At 43.2% G+C, this 16,343-nt stretch overlaps 1 protein-coding gene across 2 annotated transcripts; it reads right to left on the reverse strand.

The window, feature by feature from the left end:
- Positions 1-535: 535 nt before the first annotated feature.
- Positions 536-9,771, reverse strand: LOC120731065 (CD276 antigen-like). 2 transcript variants are annotated; one of them, XM_040027829.1, is made up of 11 exons: positions 9,476-9,769; positions 8,270-8,320; positions 8,013-8,055; positions 6,565-6,903; positions 6,116-6,409; positions 4,236-4,346; positions 2,127-2,168; positions 1,972-2,022; positions 1,598-1,654; positions 1,455-1,511; positions 536-1,156 (listed from the first exon to the last, which is right to left on the reverse strand). In XM_040027829.1, the coding sequence occupies exons 3-11, from the start codon at positions 8,047-8,049 to the stop codon at positions 1,086-1,088; spliced, it is 1,059 nt and encodes a 352-aa protein (XP_039883763.1). In that variant the 5' UTR covers positions 8,050-8,055; positions 8,270-8,320; positions 9,476-9,769; the 3' UTR covers positions 536-1,085. The 2 variants fall into 2 exon arrangements, with proteins under 2 accessions (XP_039883763.1, XP_039883762.1); XM_040027828.1 differs by having other exon boundaries at positions 8,270-9,771.
- Between the last annotated feature and the right edge of the window lie 6,572 nt (positions 9,772-16,343).

The following is a 16,343-nucleotide window of genomic DNA, read 5'->3' on the forward strand; positions in this document are numbered from 1 at the left end:
GTTGGACTGATTCAAAAACATGAGGACTGACATGTAAGCTTTAAATGAGCACTCGAAGCTCTCTCCTTCCTTTCTCATCTTTCTCGAGTTAGTTTCGTTTCTCTGTGAGTTGGACCTTTAGCTGCCAGACACACTGACAGCATAGAAACAGTTTGTTTGTTTAGCTGATGCATCTGAAATTACCTGCAAAAGCGTTGCTTCCTTTCTGCTCCCTGGTCAGTATTACTAGCTTCAGAGGATCAGTGAGCGCAGCATATGAACATCTGACCACATGGATCATGCATAAATTGTCCTGTTGCCTCTTCCACCCCCCTGTCCCTAAATTTCCAGTGTTTCATGTTTGTCAGTGTGTTACTGTACCAGCTGTGTATCGAATGCACACAAATTAAAATGTATAAATAAATATATAAAAGATGAAGTAAAGGAGTAAAACTGTTGTGAACATGTTCATAGCAACACTCCATTCACATGCTGCTGAATCATCGTCATCATTATTAGTCATCACTGCTCCTCATTCTCACACAGCAAAGATGGATTCAGCCTCCTATAATCTGTATTTACAGCATACAGCAGATGTCAGCTAACATCTAAAACAGCATTAAGTTATGAAATTCTGGATTGTAGACTCTTACAGTTCAGAATCTTTAAATAAAGTGACAAACAAGAAAACGGTGCAGCTGATCGGACCCTGTTCAGCTGGGAAACAGTAAAGACGCGAAATCCTTGTTTTGTTGCTCGAGGAAAGCTGAGCTCAGTCAGTCACAGCAGCTTCACCGGCTCACGGTTCATTTGATCATTTCATCCTTCTCGGCGTCTTGAGGCAAAAGCAGAGCTCAAACAGAACATTTTCGCTCCCTGCATCGTTCATTGGTTTTACTGTAGGTTTCACTGAGTCCGCCTGGAGAAGAACTCGTTGGCACTAAGAACGAGCCAATAACAGGTCATTTTAAACTGAACTGTGCAAATAAAAAGGTTTAAACTCTTCAGGAAACTACTCTGGCGACGCCTCTGGTGTGTCGGCCGCACAGCCGTCGTCCTGTTCACAGCGTGTGTGAGTGCAGTCGAACAATGAATCCATCCTCAGTTTAGTCAGTGTTTGCGTGCACGCTGCCTCCGCCTTGCTCTGCACCACCTGCAGGGCGGTGCTCCTGGTTTTCTAAAAGAAAAGCAGACAAAACATTTTTCTCAGAAACGATCCAACAGCGATTTCTCGACTGTGAAACAGATGAATGCAGGTTTTAATCCTCTTCACCAGAGTGTGCGCAGCACAGTTAGAGCTGTAAGTATCTGGACATCAAACACTTCTCATTTTCTATTCAGTGTCTGTTCACCATCACAGTGGACTCAAACAGTTAAGGTGTGACCAAAGTGCTGCTTTAAAATTACATTTTTATTCATATTTCTACAGACTGTCAATGTCTGCTAACTCGGTGCAGCACAGACACGAACACTACCTGCTCCATCTAGAAGGTTTTGGTCCACGTTGTCTCGATGTGCATCTCCCCACTCATCTGTGGAAACAGCACATCAGAGTGTAGCTGCTGAGTGTGTCAGTCATCTTATCTCATTGTGTTTGTGAGTGAGCCAAAGTCCAAACCTTCATCCTGTGGATCCTCGTCGTCTCTGCTCCCTTCATTTGCTGCCTCTTGAGATTCTAACAAAATCAAAGAAACAATGGTTGACAAACATTAAAGAACTGTGACATGTGCCACGCTGTCTTTGGATGTGAGAGCTCCGAGACCCTCATGCTGCAGGATCACTCTTTGCATGACTACCAGAGTCCCTTCCAGCTGATTTCAGGGGTTCCTTCTCTCCATGACGAGTTTAATTTTGAAATATAGCCGTCTGCACAGTGTTGGTAACACCATCATGGTCTCTACCATATATTTCCAAATATGTCACTATTTCCCAGGCGTTCCAGATGTTGAACCTCTGCTGTGAGAGCACCAGGACCGCCTCCCCCCTTCTTACCTTCTTGGAGCTCCATTTGTTGGTCTGCATGGTTTTCACCTCCTGGCTGTTCTACACCAGAAACAAAGCAAAGCTCTTCAGTCAAGAATCAACTGTGGAGCTGTGACCCTCCAATCGTGTCATCATAGATCTTTTTGACCTCACTGCAGAGTTACCTCCATTCAGTTGTCCGTTGGATTCATCGCCAGATTTGCAGCCTAAAAGCAAAAGCAGAGGAAAAAGGTTAGGAGCAGGAAACACTAAATAACTGAAGTGCTGTGAGAAAAATATTGTTTCATTTGGAAAGTCAAATATGGATGTGGGAAGAAACAGCCAGATCCTGACTGGTTCACCAAAGATCTGACAGATAGAAGTTAAGCTCGAATCTAATTCAGTTACGGTCACTGTCACTTCCTGTTTTATTTTGTAATCCTGGATATGTTATGCCTCTGTGTCTTGACTAACAGTCTTGTTAGTAACAGCGGCTGTATCCCAACTCAGGGTCTGCAGCCTTCAAGGCCGCATTTTAAGGCCGATTACGTCACAGCGACGCGACGAAGGCTGTCCCAATTCGAAGGCTGCTCGAAATGCGGCCCTCAAATGCGTCCTTCATGTCCCTGAATTTTAAGGATGTGGCGGTGTAGACTTCGTGGCCCAACATATCCCAGAATGCATAGCGCGGCGGTGGGTGTGGATAATTTTGCCAATAAAAAACGGCGGATGAGTTGCGCCCGAAGAGTGAACTTTAAGTAAGTACTGAATATTATGTCACTTATTTATGTGCGAATGTTTAATAACGAAGAACATTAAACATGACTGTTGGCCACATGTCGGCAAAGTCATGTGACATTAGTGACGTTTGTACTAACTTGGTTTTAAAGCCTTTACTTTAAAATATACGCCGTTCAATAGCTGAGCTTAATCTCACAGAGAATGATCAAAGCTCATGTAGAAACAAACAAATGAACACAAGATTTTCTCCTTCATCTCTGTCAAACACAGCTGTATGACACGTTTCCAGCTGTTAGTATCATGGTTGCTAGGCAACCTGGGCAGCGCGACGGAGGCTAGACCGTCCCATTACACAAGCCTCGCACTTCTGGCCTTAGCGGTCTTTGAGTACGCGGCCCTTGTGGACCGTTAAGGCTGCAGACCCTGAATTGGGACACAGCCTCTGTCTCTTCCCAGAAATCACAGACCAGGCACATAAGTGTCGTTAGCACAGCTGGTGCAGGGTCCTCCAGTCACTCACTCTGCAGCTCTACAGACTGCTGACCTTTCACTCCTGTAACAGGACCTGTTAGGACTTGCTGAGCTTTGACTTCTGGCAGTTAACAAAGTTTGAAGGTTGCTTTACTTCCTTGTAAACTACCTGGATAGAATACAAAAATCTGTTTAAACAGAAACAGCAGCTACCTCTCAGTGTACTGATGCTTTACTGTGATCATTTTATGAATGGGCAGCAGGTGCATGTACTGGTCTACTGTGGTAAAGAGAGAGCTGAGCTGAAACCTAAGCTATTGGTTTAGTGGTCGATCTACGTTCCTACCCTGACGTTTGCCCTGAGCTGAAATGATCTTCCCCCGAGGAGTCGTTACTCTCCCACACTGGGGTAGCTAAATGTCCTCTGATGGATCGCCGCAACAGTCGGGGCCGACTTAATGAATCCTCTCTGCACTGTGAGAAAACGTTTCTTCTGCTTCATACACTGTGTAACTGTGACAGCAGTGTTACTTATGTAGCTACGGCTGAGTCTATGACCACACAACAATACAGCCATAGCTACAGTACGACTGTAAAGACGACTCAGTTTACAGGTTAATAATAACGTTGTGTTGCTGTGCTGTGTGACACGTTTGTCTCATTTAAAACGTGTGTTTGTGGACAGCCTGTGTGACTACAGACGGATGAACGTTCGCTCTCTTTATGAAACAGCTAAGTGCTACATAGGCGGGGTCAAAACGGTGGCTCTGACCCCGCCCACTTTAACATCACAAAAACATGAAGCGATCACAGCAGTATGCTCCTGCTGATTGCTCAAGCATGTCTGCATGTGACCCGAAGAGGTCATCAATGAAGACACGACGCTGACAAAGTGCAAAGATTCTCCATCACAGCTCTGAAGACCTGAATCCAAAAGCCTAACAGGGTCTATGACTGTTCATCCTTTTGACTGATTATTGCTGTCACTGATTTATTGATCAGTGTTTGAACAATTCATTTTCAACATTACATCATATGTTTACTGTAAATGTTAAAAGAACATAACTCAATGTTTTACTTACGTTTCTTGTAGCAGATGTATGTTCCTACTGCTAATCCTGCTATTACTAGTAGTACTATTAAGACAGAAACTAGACTTATGGATGAGTGCACTCCTGGATTTGTGTCTGGACCTGTGAAGAATATGACAGAACAACAGAAATGAGCTGGGCTGCTTTACCAACAACTGTAATTATTATTCAGGTTACCTTAAAATCCAGGTTAGGCTACATGAATATTTTCTCTTATTAATGAAATTCTAACAGTGACAGTGTTGTCCCATAACGATGTGGGCTTCATAGATAATTGGCAAACCTTCTGGAGGAAACCTGGTTTTGTTAGGAGAGACGGCATCCATCCCACTTTGGATGGAGCAGCTCTCATTTCTAGAAATATGGACAAATTTATTAAACCCCCCAAAATATGACTATCCAGAGTTGGGACCAGGAAGCAGAGTTGCAGTCTTACACGCCTCTCTGCAGCTTCTCTCCTCCTGCTACCCCCCAAAAACCCATCTCCATAGAGACTGTGTCAGCTCCCAAACAGACAAAAAAAAAACTAAAAACCAGCAACAAACAACTTAAACATAAACAATTACAAAGAAAGAACAATACAGTATCCACATCTGAACCAAAGAGTAAAACTTTATTAAACATTCAGTTCATCTGGACGTTTGCAGTGGGAGAAACGTTTCGTCATCATCAGGTGACGTCTTCAGTCTCAGCTGACTGCAGGTTTCCTTATAAACAGGACATTTGCATAATGACTGAATGCAAATTCTCATGACCATTGATCAACAACCACTGATCAATTATTAAATATTAGGTCTCTCTCCTCCAAGTCTCTGTTAGTACATGACTTAATAATTGATCAACAAATTGATTTACTCTGCCTTACAGAAACCTGGTTGCAGCAGGATGATTATGTTAGTTTAAATGAATCAACACCCCCGAGTCATTCCAACTACCAGAAACCTCGAAGCGCAGGCCGAGGGGGAGGTGTGGCAGAAATTTTTCACACCAGCCTATTAATCAACCAAAGACCCAGACAGACTTTTAATTCGTTTGAAAGCCTGATGCTTAACCTCGTCCACCCCAGCTGTGAAACTCAGAAACCAGTCTTACTTGTTATCATCTATCGTCCACCTGGGCCTTACACAGAGTTTCTCTCTGATTTCTCAGACTTTTTATCTGATTTAGTGCTCAGCTCGTCTGTAATAACACCACCACTCATTCACCTATAAGTATGTCAAAGATGGCCCCGCCCCTCCCTGAGCCTGGTTCTGTTGGAGGTTTCTTCCTGTTAAAAGGGAGTTTTTCCTTCCCACTGTCGCCAAAGTGCTTGCTCATAGGGGGTCATATGATTGTTGGGTTTTTCTCTGTATGTATTATTGTAGGGTCTACCTTACAATATAAAGTGCCCTGAGGCGACTGTTGTTGTGATTTGGCGCTGTGTAAATAAAATTGAAGTTGAAATCTGAAGGACAGCCATGTAACACTGTCAGGACAGTGATGGCAGTATCAGTGTCATCGCTGTCATAACGTTCATCAAACATTCTGCAGGATGATCCAGCAAGGTCTTGGAGGATTTACAGGATTTCGACTCAGTGAAGTGTTTGCTGACTCAGAAAGTCCCTGATTTTTATTGGCTTTTAATGATTTTTAATGGCTTATTGCTTCATTTTAAAAATGTTCCCCAGATTCTACCTGAAACTGTGTGAACATCCATCGGGGGACGGATGTACAACAGAAACATATCAGCAGCGTCCCTTCAATACTGATTAGGCTCAAACAAGCACTGAGTTTAACAAAATAGTGCTAATGTTACAACATTATCTAGCCCCGCCTCCACCAGCACTCCCTACTCTGACAGATACTGGGGTTTACTGATGTGCTGCACTCACCAGCACCATCTCTGTCCATCTTTGTGGTGGTGTTGATGCTTTGGTTGGAGCGAGGGTTGGTGATGCGGCAGGTCACCGACACTAGCTCCTTCACACTGACGGAGCTCCTGACAGTGAAGGTTCCATCCTTTGCGTCCCTCTCGTGGGTCGGTTTGTATTCATGCAGGTCCACATATTCACCACCGGTCGTGTTTTGACCCGACCATGACACGCTGGATTCAGGGTATCCTCCACGCGCTGTGCAGGTCACAGTGTCTGCTGTGTCAATGGTCAGGTTTATATCTCTGTAGGAAGCTGTGACAGAGGTGAACACTGTTTACACACCACAGACATTCAGAGCACATCAGCACAAACACTTCATGCCAGAAACAAGAACATCAGAGTCAGAGCTGTATGAAAAGTCTCAGGGAGACGTATTCGATCTGGACGTAAGAAGATATCTTCCTTACCTGAAACCTGCAGTGTTGAGTTGCAGCAGCGCTCACATCTGTCTTTGAAGGAAGCCATGACCCAGAACGACTTCTGGTCGTCTGCAGCTGTAACACTGTGAAGTTTAATGGAGATGTTCCCCGATCCAAACTCAGAAGCAAAGACTGTAACTCTGTTCCTGTAGACTTCAGATGTTGTTTGTTGACACGTTTGTTCACAATGAATCAAAATGTTTTCAGTCCCGTCCTCCTGCCAGTAAAACCACTTTGGCCTTGTTGGAACTGGGAGTTTACAGGTAACCAGCACAGAGCCTCCAACAGTGGCACCGAGGAGCTCCGCTCGCTGACCCGAGATGAGGGCTGGAAAAAGAAACACAAACACATCAGTAACGATGTAATTATGACATCAGTGATGTAACGCACAGTTTAAGAAAACCAGCCAAACTGTAAACAGACAGGCACTGACAGGACCAACTTCAAGTTTGTTTTTCACTATTTAAAGATTTTATTTTAAAAACAGAAATCTGATTGGTTCTTTGTGCCTCACAAACCTTTTTCCTTCTGGCTGGAGTGCAGTCTCTCACACTAGTGGCTAATCTGGGTCATTAACTTTCCCAAATTACTATCAGTTGTTTTGGATTCTCTGTATTCTTTGCGTTACTGTCCAGTCTTCACCTTATAATATAAAGCACCCCGAGGCTGTTTTTGTTGCTAAATAAATAAATTGAATTAAACTAAGTGAAACGTAATTTAATATTAAAAATCTCCAGTGAGATGAGATGGATCTGTTGGGTTATTGTGGTATTATTAGCTCTAAATGCTCCTTCATCCCTAAAATCAAAGAAACAAACTGAAGGTTAAAAACAGCAGAGTGTCATAAACAAGAGGATTTACAAGGTTAGGCAGAGTTAGCAGGTAGTTAGCTGGTTTCTATTGAGAGTTTAGTCGGCTCGAGAATGATTGTTTACCAGAGGGTTTAAATATTTGCTGTCTGGGGCACCTCGAGCTGCAGAGGCCAAGAATGATGACTGAAGAGCTTTAGGGGCTTTGTGTCTGTTCAATAAATAAGAGCCTCACACAACGCAGGAGACACTTGGACAGGACGCTCAGTCGATACATCAGCACTTAACATGCAGACAGAGCCTCAGCTGTGTGCTGTAAACTCCATTTAGCTTTCACTGAAGCCGATACGGCTGGAATGCATTTACTTGGATTTAGTATGGATGCAGCACACTTATAGCCAGGACATGGTAAATCATAGAGCTGTAATAACTGTATGATTTAAATATGGCTCATGAAAGAAAGACAAATGGAGCAGATGGTCTTTAATAACTTTAGGTTTGTTAGTCCTTAAATAAATATAAAAGTACAAATTACAAATCGAGCCCAAACATGCATATTTCTGGGGATATTTGAGCATCATGTAGCAGCACATCCTCCACCAGGAGTGAAGCCCAAACATATCTTACCACCGAGCAGTCCGACCACGAGGCCTGCAGTTAACATGTCTGCCTGTAAAACAAAGGTAAAACATGCTGTGGTCACATATCTATTATTGCGTGTAAACACACTGTTTCATCTTCCTCATGAAGTCTGGCTGGGCTCCAGCAGGTGTTACTGGAAATGTAATGAGCCCACATTGTATTCAGATTAGTGACAAGATCACAGTAATAAAGTGATATAATCCCAGTACTTTGTGTTTAAACAGTGTTTAGCACACACTCACAGGATTAGATGGTGTCGGGCTCACAGACAGCAGCTGTTCCACCTCTGCATGCTGTAAGCAAATAACAACAACAGCTACAGAGTCAAACATCCTGGAGAGCAGCTTTCTGTGAAGGATCCACACAGTGGGGAGAGCCCACAGAGCATCATAGAGCATCACGGAGGGAAATTCTGGGATTGTGGTACTTTGCAAATGTGTGCTCTATGCATGCAGCTGCTAACCAGCTATGCAAATAGATTTAGCAGCCAAACCCCAGGTGTATTACAGGCATCGTGTCATAAATGCAAACAACTTTTTTACTGATGAAGTAGCGAGTCAAACTTGGCTTGAAATAAACCATCATGAAGCAGTTCTTTGTTCTTTGCGCAGTGGTGTGTTTTCAGTGAGAAACTTCTGGTTTCTCACTGCAGCAAATTAAATCTGAGCTACATGCACTCAACAGTAATTCAGTTCAGTTTCGTTGTATTTATATAGCTGGTTTATACTGGTTATACTGGTTTACTATTTTTATTTTTACATTCAAAACAAAAAAAGGTAAACTGAACATCAAGACAATTCTATAAAAAAATAAATGTTGTTATGTTACCTCAATATTACTGAGATGTATTTCAATATGTCTGTAAAATACATTTGTTTTATTTATTTTTCGTTTTAATGTTATGAACTACAGCAACATCTGTGGTGTTACAGGTCAGTTTTGACAATTTTATATTTACTTGAAAAGAAAAAGGGGGAAAAGTACTTCATTTTATGGTGTTTATAAAAGCAGATTCCGGAGAAAGTGTCCGGATCTATAACGGCTCGCTCTTTGGTTTGCTGAAAGCCTTTAAGCGCTGATCCGACATAAAACAAAGTCACACAGACGAGCACGCGCGCACACCACGGAAACACTGTTAATATTAAAATAAATAAACAGGAAGTCAAACATGGAAGGAATGAAAAAGAAGCAAAGCTGTAAATCTCCAGACTGTACCGGCTCAGGTCAGCACGATAAAGATGATTCAAAGCAAACTGAGTTTGAAGACTCAAAGGTTTCCAGCAGCGCGCAGGACGGTGCACAGTCATAAAAGCTCAGGACACGCGTGACAGCCGGAGCTGTTCTCTCAGCTAAGTAAGAGCCAAATATTTCTTTCATCGCCAATAAACGCGTAACTGATCCCAGGAAGCCTCTGTGAGCGCTGCGTCCTCACAGACTTACAGACTCACCTGAATCAGAGTCTGTCACAGGAGCCCGGGCTGCTCCTCTCACGGCCGCGGTGAAGAGTGGCTCCCGTTATCCGCACGTCCTCCCTTACAGACAACCTCGACTTCCCCCTTCTCACTCTCAGCCACGCGCACGTTTTCTGCTTCTGCATTGCTTCCTTTCTGGTGATAAAAACCTTTCAACGATCGTGGCTCAAGAGCTCAAGAGGCGCTCAAGAGCGCCTTGTAATCGGAAGGTTCCCGGTTCGAGCCCCGGCGTGAACAGTCTCGGTCGTTGTGTCCTTGGGCTGGTGGTATGTAGCTTACCATCACCAGTGTGTGGATGGGTGGATGATTGGATATGTAAAGCGCTGTGGGGTCCTTGGGGACTAGTAAAGCCTCCTACAAATACAGGCCATTTACCATTACTCTGCTGACGTCATAACCTCGGTGTCATGCATTCATAAAATCTGATCATCAGTTTAACCGGAGAGTGTTTCAGGTGCTGAGCAGTTGCAGATTATAGCTGCCATTATTATCATCATTGACAGAAATAAAAAGGCTGCTTCCCGTCTGCTATGACTTCCACGAACCTGTGTGTCCACACCTCGCTGTGACCTGAACTGTTACAGCAAACATCAGAGGGGACACTTTGGTGCTCGTGATTTTACCTCAAAGCAAAAATAATCGTGATAATAAACTGTCATGCTGCTTTCTGAAGAAAAGAAGAACTGGGCATACTCAGGAAGCTCTTCAGGTGTTATCGGTCCATTCCGTGTGTTGGGAAGCCCAGCAGCGACACCTTGTGGCGACGCGTTTAATCACCGTCATATGGCAGATTGCCCTTTCAGCTACAGCAGCACTGCAGCTGGTTCAGCTGGAGATTCGGAGGCTTACCGCCATGCGGCGGACATATCCTGGGGCTTTCGCAAAAGACACTCGCAAAACACTTACAAGCTAATGTGTGGGCCACATGTGGATCGACTGTTGAGTAAAATGCCTCCAGCCTAGTAGCGGTTTTTGATATGGGCGACATGGGCGATTGCTCACGGCGGCATCGTGGTGGGGGGCGTCATCACGGGCATCGGCAAAAAAAGTTGCTCGTACTCATTCTGCCCAGACATCATGGCAGCGCGTTTTGGGGATGGCATTGGTACCCAGTGGCGGTCACTCCCTCTGCCCCCCCCCCCCCCCACACACACACACACACACACATACACATATAAAACATATTAAGGATTGTACATTAACATAAAACTGTTGTACACACACACACATATGAAGAGAGAGAGTGCATAGTATGCAAGCGGCTACCAAACAGCCATCATAATTCGTCATACAATGAGAACAGGACAAAGCAACAACTGACTAATTAATATTAAAATCTGTAACATAACATATTGTTTGGAGTTTAGTCTGTTACTGTTGCTATTTTTACCATTTCTTCTTGGAGCAACTGTAACCCACATTATTTCCTTAGGGATTAATAAAGTATTCTGACTCTGATTGGTTCAGGATGACCTGCCATCATCCAATCACACATCTGCTTACCTGCATCTGTTGCTCGTTTCTCCTCCTCTTCTTTTATCTTTTTTCTAAACTGAGCACCTGATGACTTTGAACTTGTCTTGTCCATCTTCCATTGGTTTTAATTTTGCACTCCAGTATGAACACCCATCCCCCAACCTGAGGATCAGCACAACATAACCTAACAGACCTACACCTTAGTTCACAGATTCAATTAGTCTAAGGTGTATTTCTGGGATTTCACACAACCGAGGAATACATGATGGGCTTGGATTTACAACATTATAAATGAAATGTGCTCTATTTGGAAGCAGCAGGCCCCTCCCCTTTCAACGGGTTGTGTGTGACTTTAAATCATCAAACTGTAAATTAAACATTTCAAATTGTTATTGATCCCTTTACCCCGAGTCCTAAAGTGTATATTTATTTTCTTACTCTTCTTATATTTATTGTTTGTTTACTTGCACTGCTGTAACTGGAGCCTCGTGGTCTCTCTATATACTGGACTGTATGTAGCGGAGATGACAATAAAGTTTACTTTGACTTCAGCAGCGAGCACCGATGTTTTTTCAAAATTCTATACGCGAAAGGTGAGCGCGAGAGCGCGAGAGGCCTCGGTGCGCCTGCTCGCTGCTGAAGTCAAAGTAAACTTTATTGCTGCTTCCAAATAGAGCACATTTCATTCATAATGTTGTAAATCCAAGCCCATTATGTATTCATGATTTGAATCCTGGGTTGTGCGAAATCCCAGAAATAAACCCGAGACAAAGTGAATCTGTGAATTAAGTTCATACTGGAGTGCAAAATTAAAACCAAGATGGACAAGAAAAGTTCAAAGCCATCAGGTGCTCAGTTTAGAAAAAAGAGAAAAGAAGAGGAGGAGAAACGAGCCAAAGATGCAGGTAAGCAGATGTGTGTTTGGATGATGGCAGGTCATCCTGAAACAATCAGAATCAGAATACTTTATTAATCCCTAAGGAAATAATGTGGGTTACAGTTGCTCCAAGAAGAAATGGTAAAAATAGCAACAGTAACAGACTAAACTCCAAACAATACATTATGTTACAGGTTTTACACATTTAAGAAACAGCACTAATATATACAGATCACTCAGTTATAAATATCAAGGATTAACAGAGGGGATTATAAATAAATATCAAGAAAATTGATGAGAATATTCCAGAGTAGAAAAGAGCGTGTGCAAAAAGGCTGTAACTGTTGCAGTGTTCACAGTGTGTTAGATGGAGGAGTTGTACAGGGAGCCACAGACAGGAATGATTCCTGTGTCGGTCAGTGGTGCATTGTGAGTAATCTCAGTCTCTCACTGAACTACTCCTGTGAGTAGCCAGCATGTCATGGAGAGGGTGGGAGGTGTTATCCATGATTGTCCTTATCTTGGACAACATCTGCCTTTCAGACACCACCCTAACGTCCAGCTCCATCCCCACAACATTACTGGCCACGTGGATCAGTTAATTTAGTCTGTTGGGGATAGTGAAAACTTGGGCGCTTCTCCGGCGCTGATAGTTGGCGTCTGTCTTGTGTCAGTGACATAAAAGACGGATTTAATGCGACATGACCATCAAACAGCAGTCGCTTTCTAAAACATCAGATATGTATCGGATTCAGCACCCAAGTCATCCGACTTGGGTGTGACAGTGCCGTTCACACTGTCACACCATGATGGGATATGGGTCGCATAGGGTTTGGCAAACAACATATGTTCATTACCCAGAAGGAATTAGACTTGCCGAAGGTTTCCTTGAAGCTAACAGCTTGTTATGTGAAGGGGCTCGTCCGGGATATCGCACAGGGTCAAAGAAGTTGGATTTGATGCGCTTTCGCCTGCAGTGTGAACGTAGCCTTAAGCTTAGGCACAGAAGCGCCCGAGAAGACATCGTGAACGCTTCCTGGCCATCCAGTGTAGATGTTAGTGAAACTGTTGGGAAGACAACGTTGGAGAAACGTGAACATTTTATTTGTAGTGTGAACAAGCAGACAAAAAAAGCAGATTTGATCAAAAAAATCGGAATTGAGCATTAAGACCTGCAGTGTGAACGCAGCCTTAGAGATGAAAGAATTTGGGCTGGTTTTAACTTTCAGCCATGCTGCTGTGTATGTTTGAGTTTGGACCAGGAAATAGCCGATGATGTCACAAAACTGTGCAGCAATATTCAAGAAAAAGTTCCAAAACATGAGTACAATCAGTCAAACAAGAAGCTGGACTTGGCGACCTGCTCTGACTCATCACAGAATCTATGAGAACTGACGGCACGGAGCCGTGCTCGTCCTGACAGCGGTCACTGACAGGTGAGACCTTTACTAACACCTCTTTTTTCCTCAAAGCTCGAATTTGTGGCCTTCCTGTAATGTGATCCTGTATCTGTCGTCTTTATCCTTCTGCTGCTCGGAGCAGCGATCTGCTGCTGCAGAAGTGAGCTGCACATTTCATTTCTTTTGTTTTTATTTAAACTATTGAAAAATATAAAACTAAATAGGAACGAATTTCCCAGCAGTCGGGAGTTTTTGAGGAAGCTGTGAGAGGGCTGAATGACACAGCTTTAGAGCTTTCATTTAAAATTAATATTAGGAAAACATACAGTTGATATCAAATGTTAAAAAAGTATAAATCCAATATCTTGGTTACATTTTCCAGTCACCGGCATGCAGCCAGTGTCAGCCGCTCCTGCTCTTTTCTTAGTGTTTTACTCAGTATTGGAGTGCTGGTTTGTTCCCCTCAAACGAGTGGGTTGAGACAGTTTTGGTTCTCCTTGATGCTGAGGAACTGTTGCTTTCATTGAGGAACGTGGCCGCGGCGCAGAAGATACACACGGCACGCTTTGTGATTGCCCTGATGGCGCCGGTGTTCTGACAAACCATCCTACTTTGCAGGGCTGGACTGGCACAAAAAATCGGCCCGGGCATTTTGACTAGAGACCGGCCCACCAAAAATGTGACGTCATTCAGGGGTAAAACCGCAAAGGATTCTGGGAACTTGTGGCAAGAGGTACTAGCGCACGCAGGCTTTCAATTGAACTCAGTTACACAGCGATAAAAAGAAACACAAAAAATGGCAAGAAGCTGTTGTATTATTAACTGCAATAGCCGGTGTTGTGCCAAAAACCGATTGCTCGTATTTAAATTGCTATGAGTAACTTGTTGGGCTATAATATGTGAAACATATGTCAAATGCATCCCTCAGGGATGACATAAAGTCATCTCTCCATCTCTCTCTGCTGCTCTTCTGTCTCCTCTGTCACAGACTTCTCCACTTTAGATGATAAATCAGCCTGGTGCAACATGTAAGGATTGGCACAATTTGTTAAGATTTTGAGGAGTTTGAGAAACTAACCTTAAGCATAAAATAAAATGTACTATCAGTAACTTCATAGCACCCGCCCAGCAGTATATAAGCTCCGTAATGCTAGCTAGTACGCAGTACCAGTTATTCTAAGCGCCTGTAAAAAGTCAGCACAACGAAAACAAACTACAACTAAACTTGGTTTATATCTGACACAGACAGCAGGTCATAACTTCTTGCCTGAAGTTCAGTTCCTCTGCCACTATGACCGGCGGCCGCCTCGGTCTCTCCTCCTCTTGCCTCCCCTTTCCCTTATCCACCTGCTGGCCTCCACCACTTGCTGATGTTGCTAAATCTGTGGAAGTTATGCCATAGCTACCAGCCAAACAATTCAGTTATTTTTACACATTTGGCAGCGTCTGCCTGAAGGCCTTGTTTCTTTTTGGCCCTAATTTTTTCTGCACCTCCTTTCCTTTTTTTGTTCTCCATTTTCTTTAGTTCGTCTATAAGTTTGCTAAACAAGCGGGAGGGTGCATCCGACCTCCTCGGCTGTAATTGGTCCAGCCCGGAGTCGATCATGACCAATTGGCCAATCCAACACCTTTCATTATTTTTACACTTCCAAAAAAAAAAAAAAATCGATCGGCCCATAAAAACAAAAAATCGCCAGCTATGCTACTTTGGCAAAACGTCCTACCATAAGTAGTTTATGCACATTTCTGCTGTCACAGAGTAATTTCAGCACCAATTTAAGTAGGTATGACGGTTTGCCACGTAACTGTGCCCATCAGAGTATGCTTGTAGCTCATATTCATAAAGCCAGGACGGTTGGCCACTTCATTTTACCCGTGAAAGTATGTTTGTAGGTCACATTCACAAAGGTAGCATGGTTTGGCACTGAATTTTACCCGTCAGAGTATGTTTCTAGCTCTTATAAACAAAGGTAGGATGATTTGGCACTGAATTTCGTGTTGTGCGTATGCGCAGAAATAACAGGTAGGATGGTTTGTCAGGTAGGATGGATTCCCTGATGTGTCAGCAGACTCACGGCTGACATCAGGAGACTAACACATCGCAGGTATAGAACGATCAAGTGCTGATTCTGGTTAAAACATTGCTTTACTGAGTGTGCACTGAGACGTCCATCCGTCATAACACAACAACAGAGAAAACAACTCTACGATCCTGCTGCTGTAAAAGTACTGCAGTGATGTAAAGCTGTGTCACCTCACCGTATTGTACGCATGAACATAAACCCGTACACGACTTCTCCTCCCTTTTTCCTGTTATTGTGAATTAAAAAAACACATATAAACCGCAAAAAGTAACCACAACATGTTAGTCGTGGGTTTGTCTCATAAGGGAATGAAGGTGAAGTTAACCAAGGTCACTTGAAGAGCAGTTGAGTATGGGGCGCAGTTTGTAAAGTGAAACATGCTGAAATTAACGGCAACATTTTTCCACATTTAGCTCAAAGCCTTACAAAAACATATTTTTTCGAGTAATTTTTTACAACATTTAGTAAAATATTTGAAACTTTTCATCAGATGTTAAATGTTAAATCTAAATATTATATTTAAATCTAAATGTTAAAAGTTAAATCTAAATGTTTAGGCTAATATGCAAATGTATTGTACGGATCAACGGAAATACCAAAATAAAAGCTTCCCGAAAACCTCCGGTGCAAAATTGTGTCTGTTCTCCTCCTCGCTTCTCCCCGCCATGTGCTGCTTCACTTCTTGCCTACGAGCATGTCCAGCGATTTTGCTGGACATGTGCTGCAGCGATTGTGAAGTGGAGACTGCAGCTGCTAAGAGTGCACTACTGCTGAACCTTTGGATGGCCGACAAAACGGATCTTCCGATGTTTTCAGCTAAATCGCCGGACGTGCTTTCTCATGGCCGGGTTATGGCTGAATTCCAGTGGAATGACGGTCCCGCCATAATAGACGTTCCAGCCCTAAACCTAACCTTATCCATAACTATAACCTTATTCCCAACCTTTACTAGCAGTTAAATGATGTAAAATAGTGTTTTCCAAATCGATTTTTAGAAAATGAACGAA

Source organism: Simochromis diagramma, unplaced genomic scaffold (assembly GCF_900408965.1).
Source record: "Simochromis diagramma unplaced genomic scaffold, fSimDia1.1 OVJJ01000343.1, whole genome shotgun sequence".
Taxonomy (NCBI): domain Eukaryota; kingdom Metazoa; phylum Chordata; class Actinopteri; order Cichliformes; family Cichlidae; genus Simochromis; species Simochromis diagramma.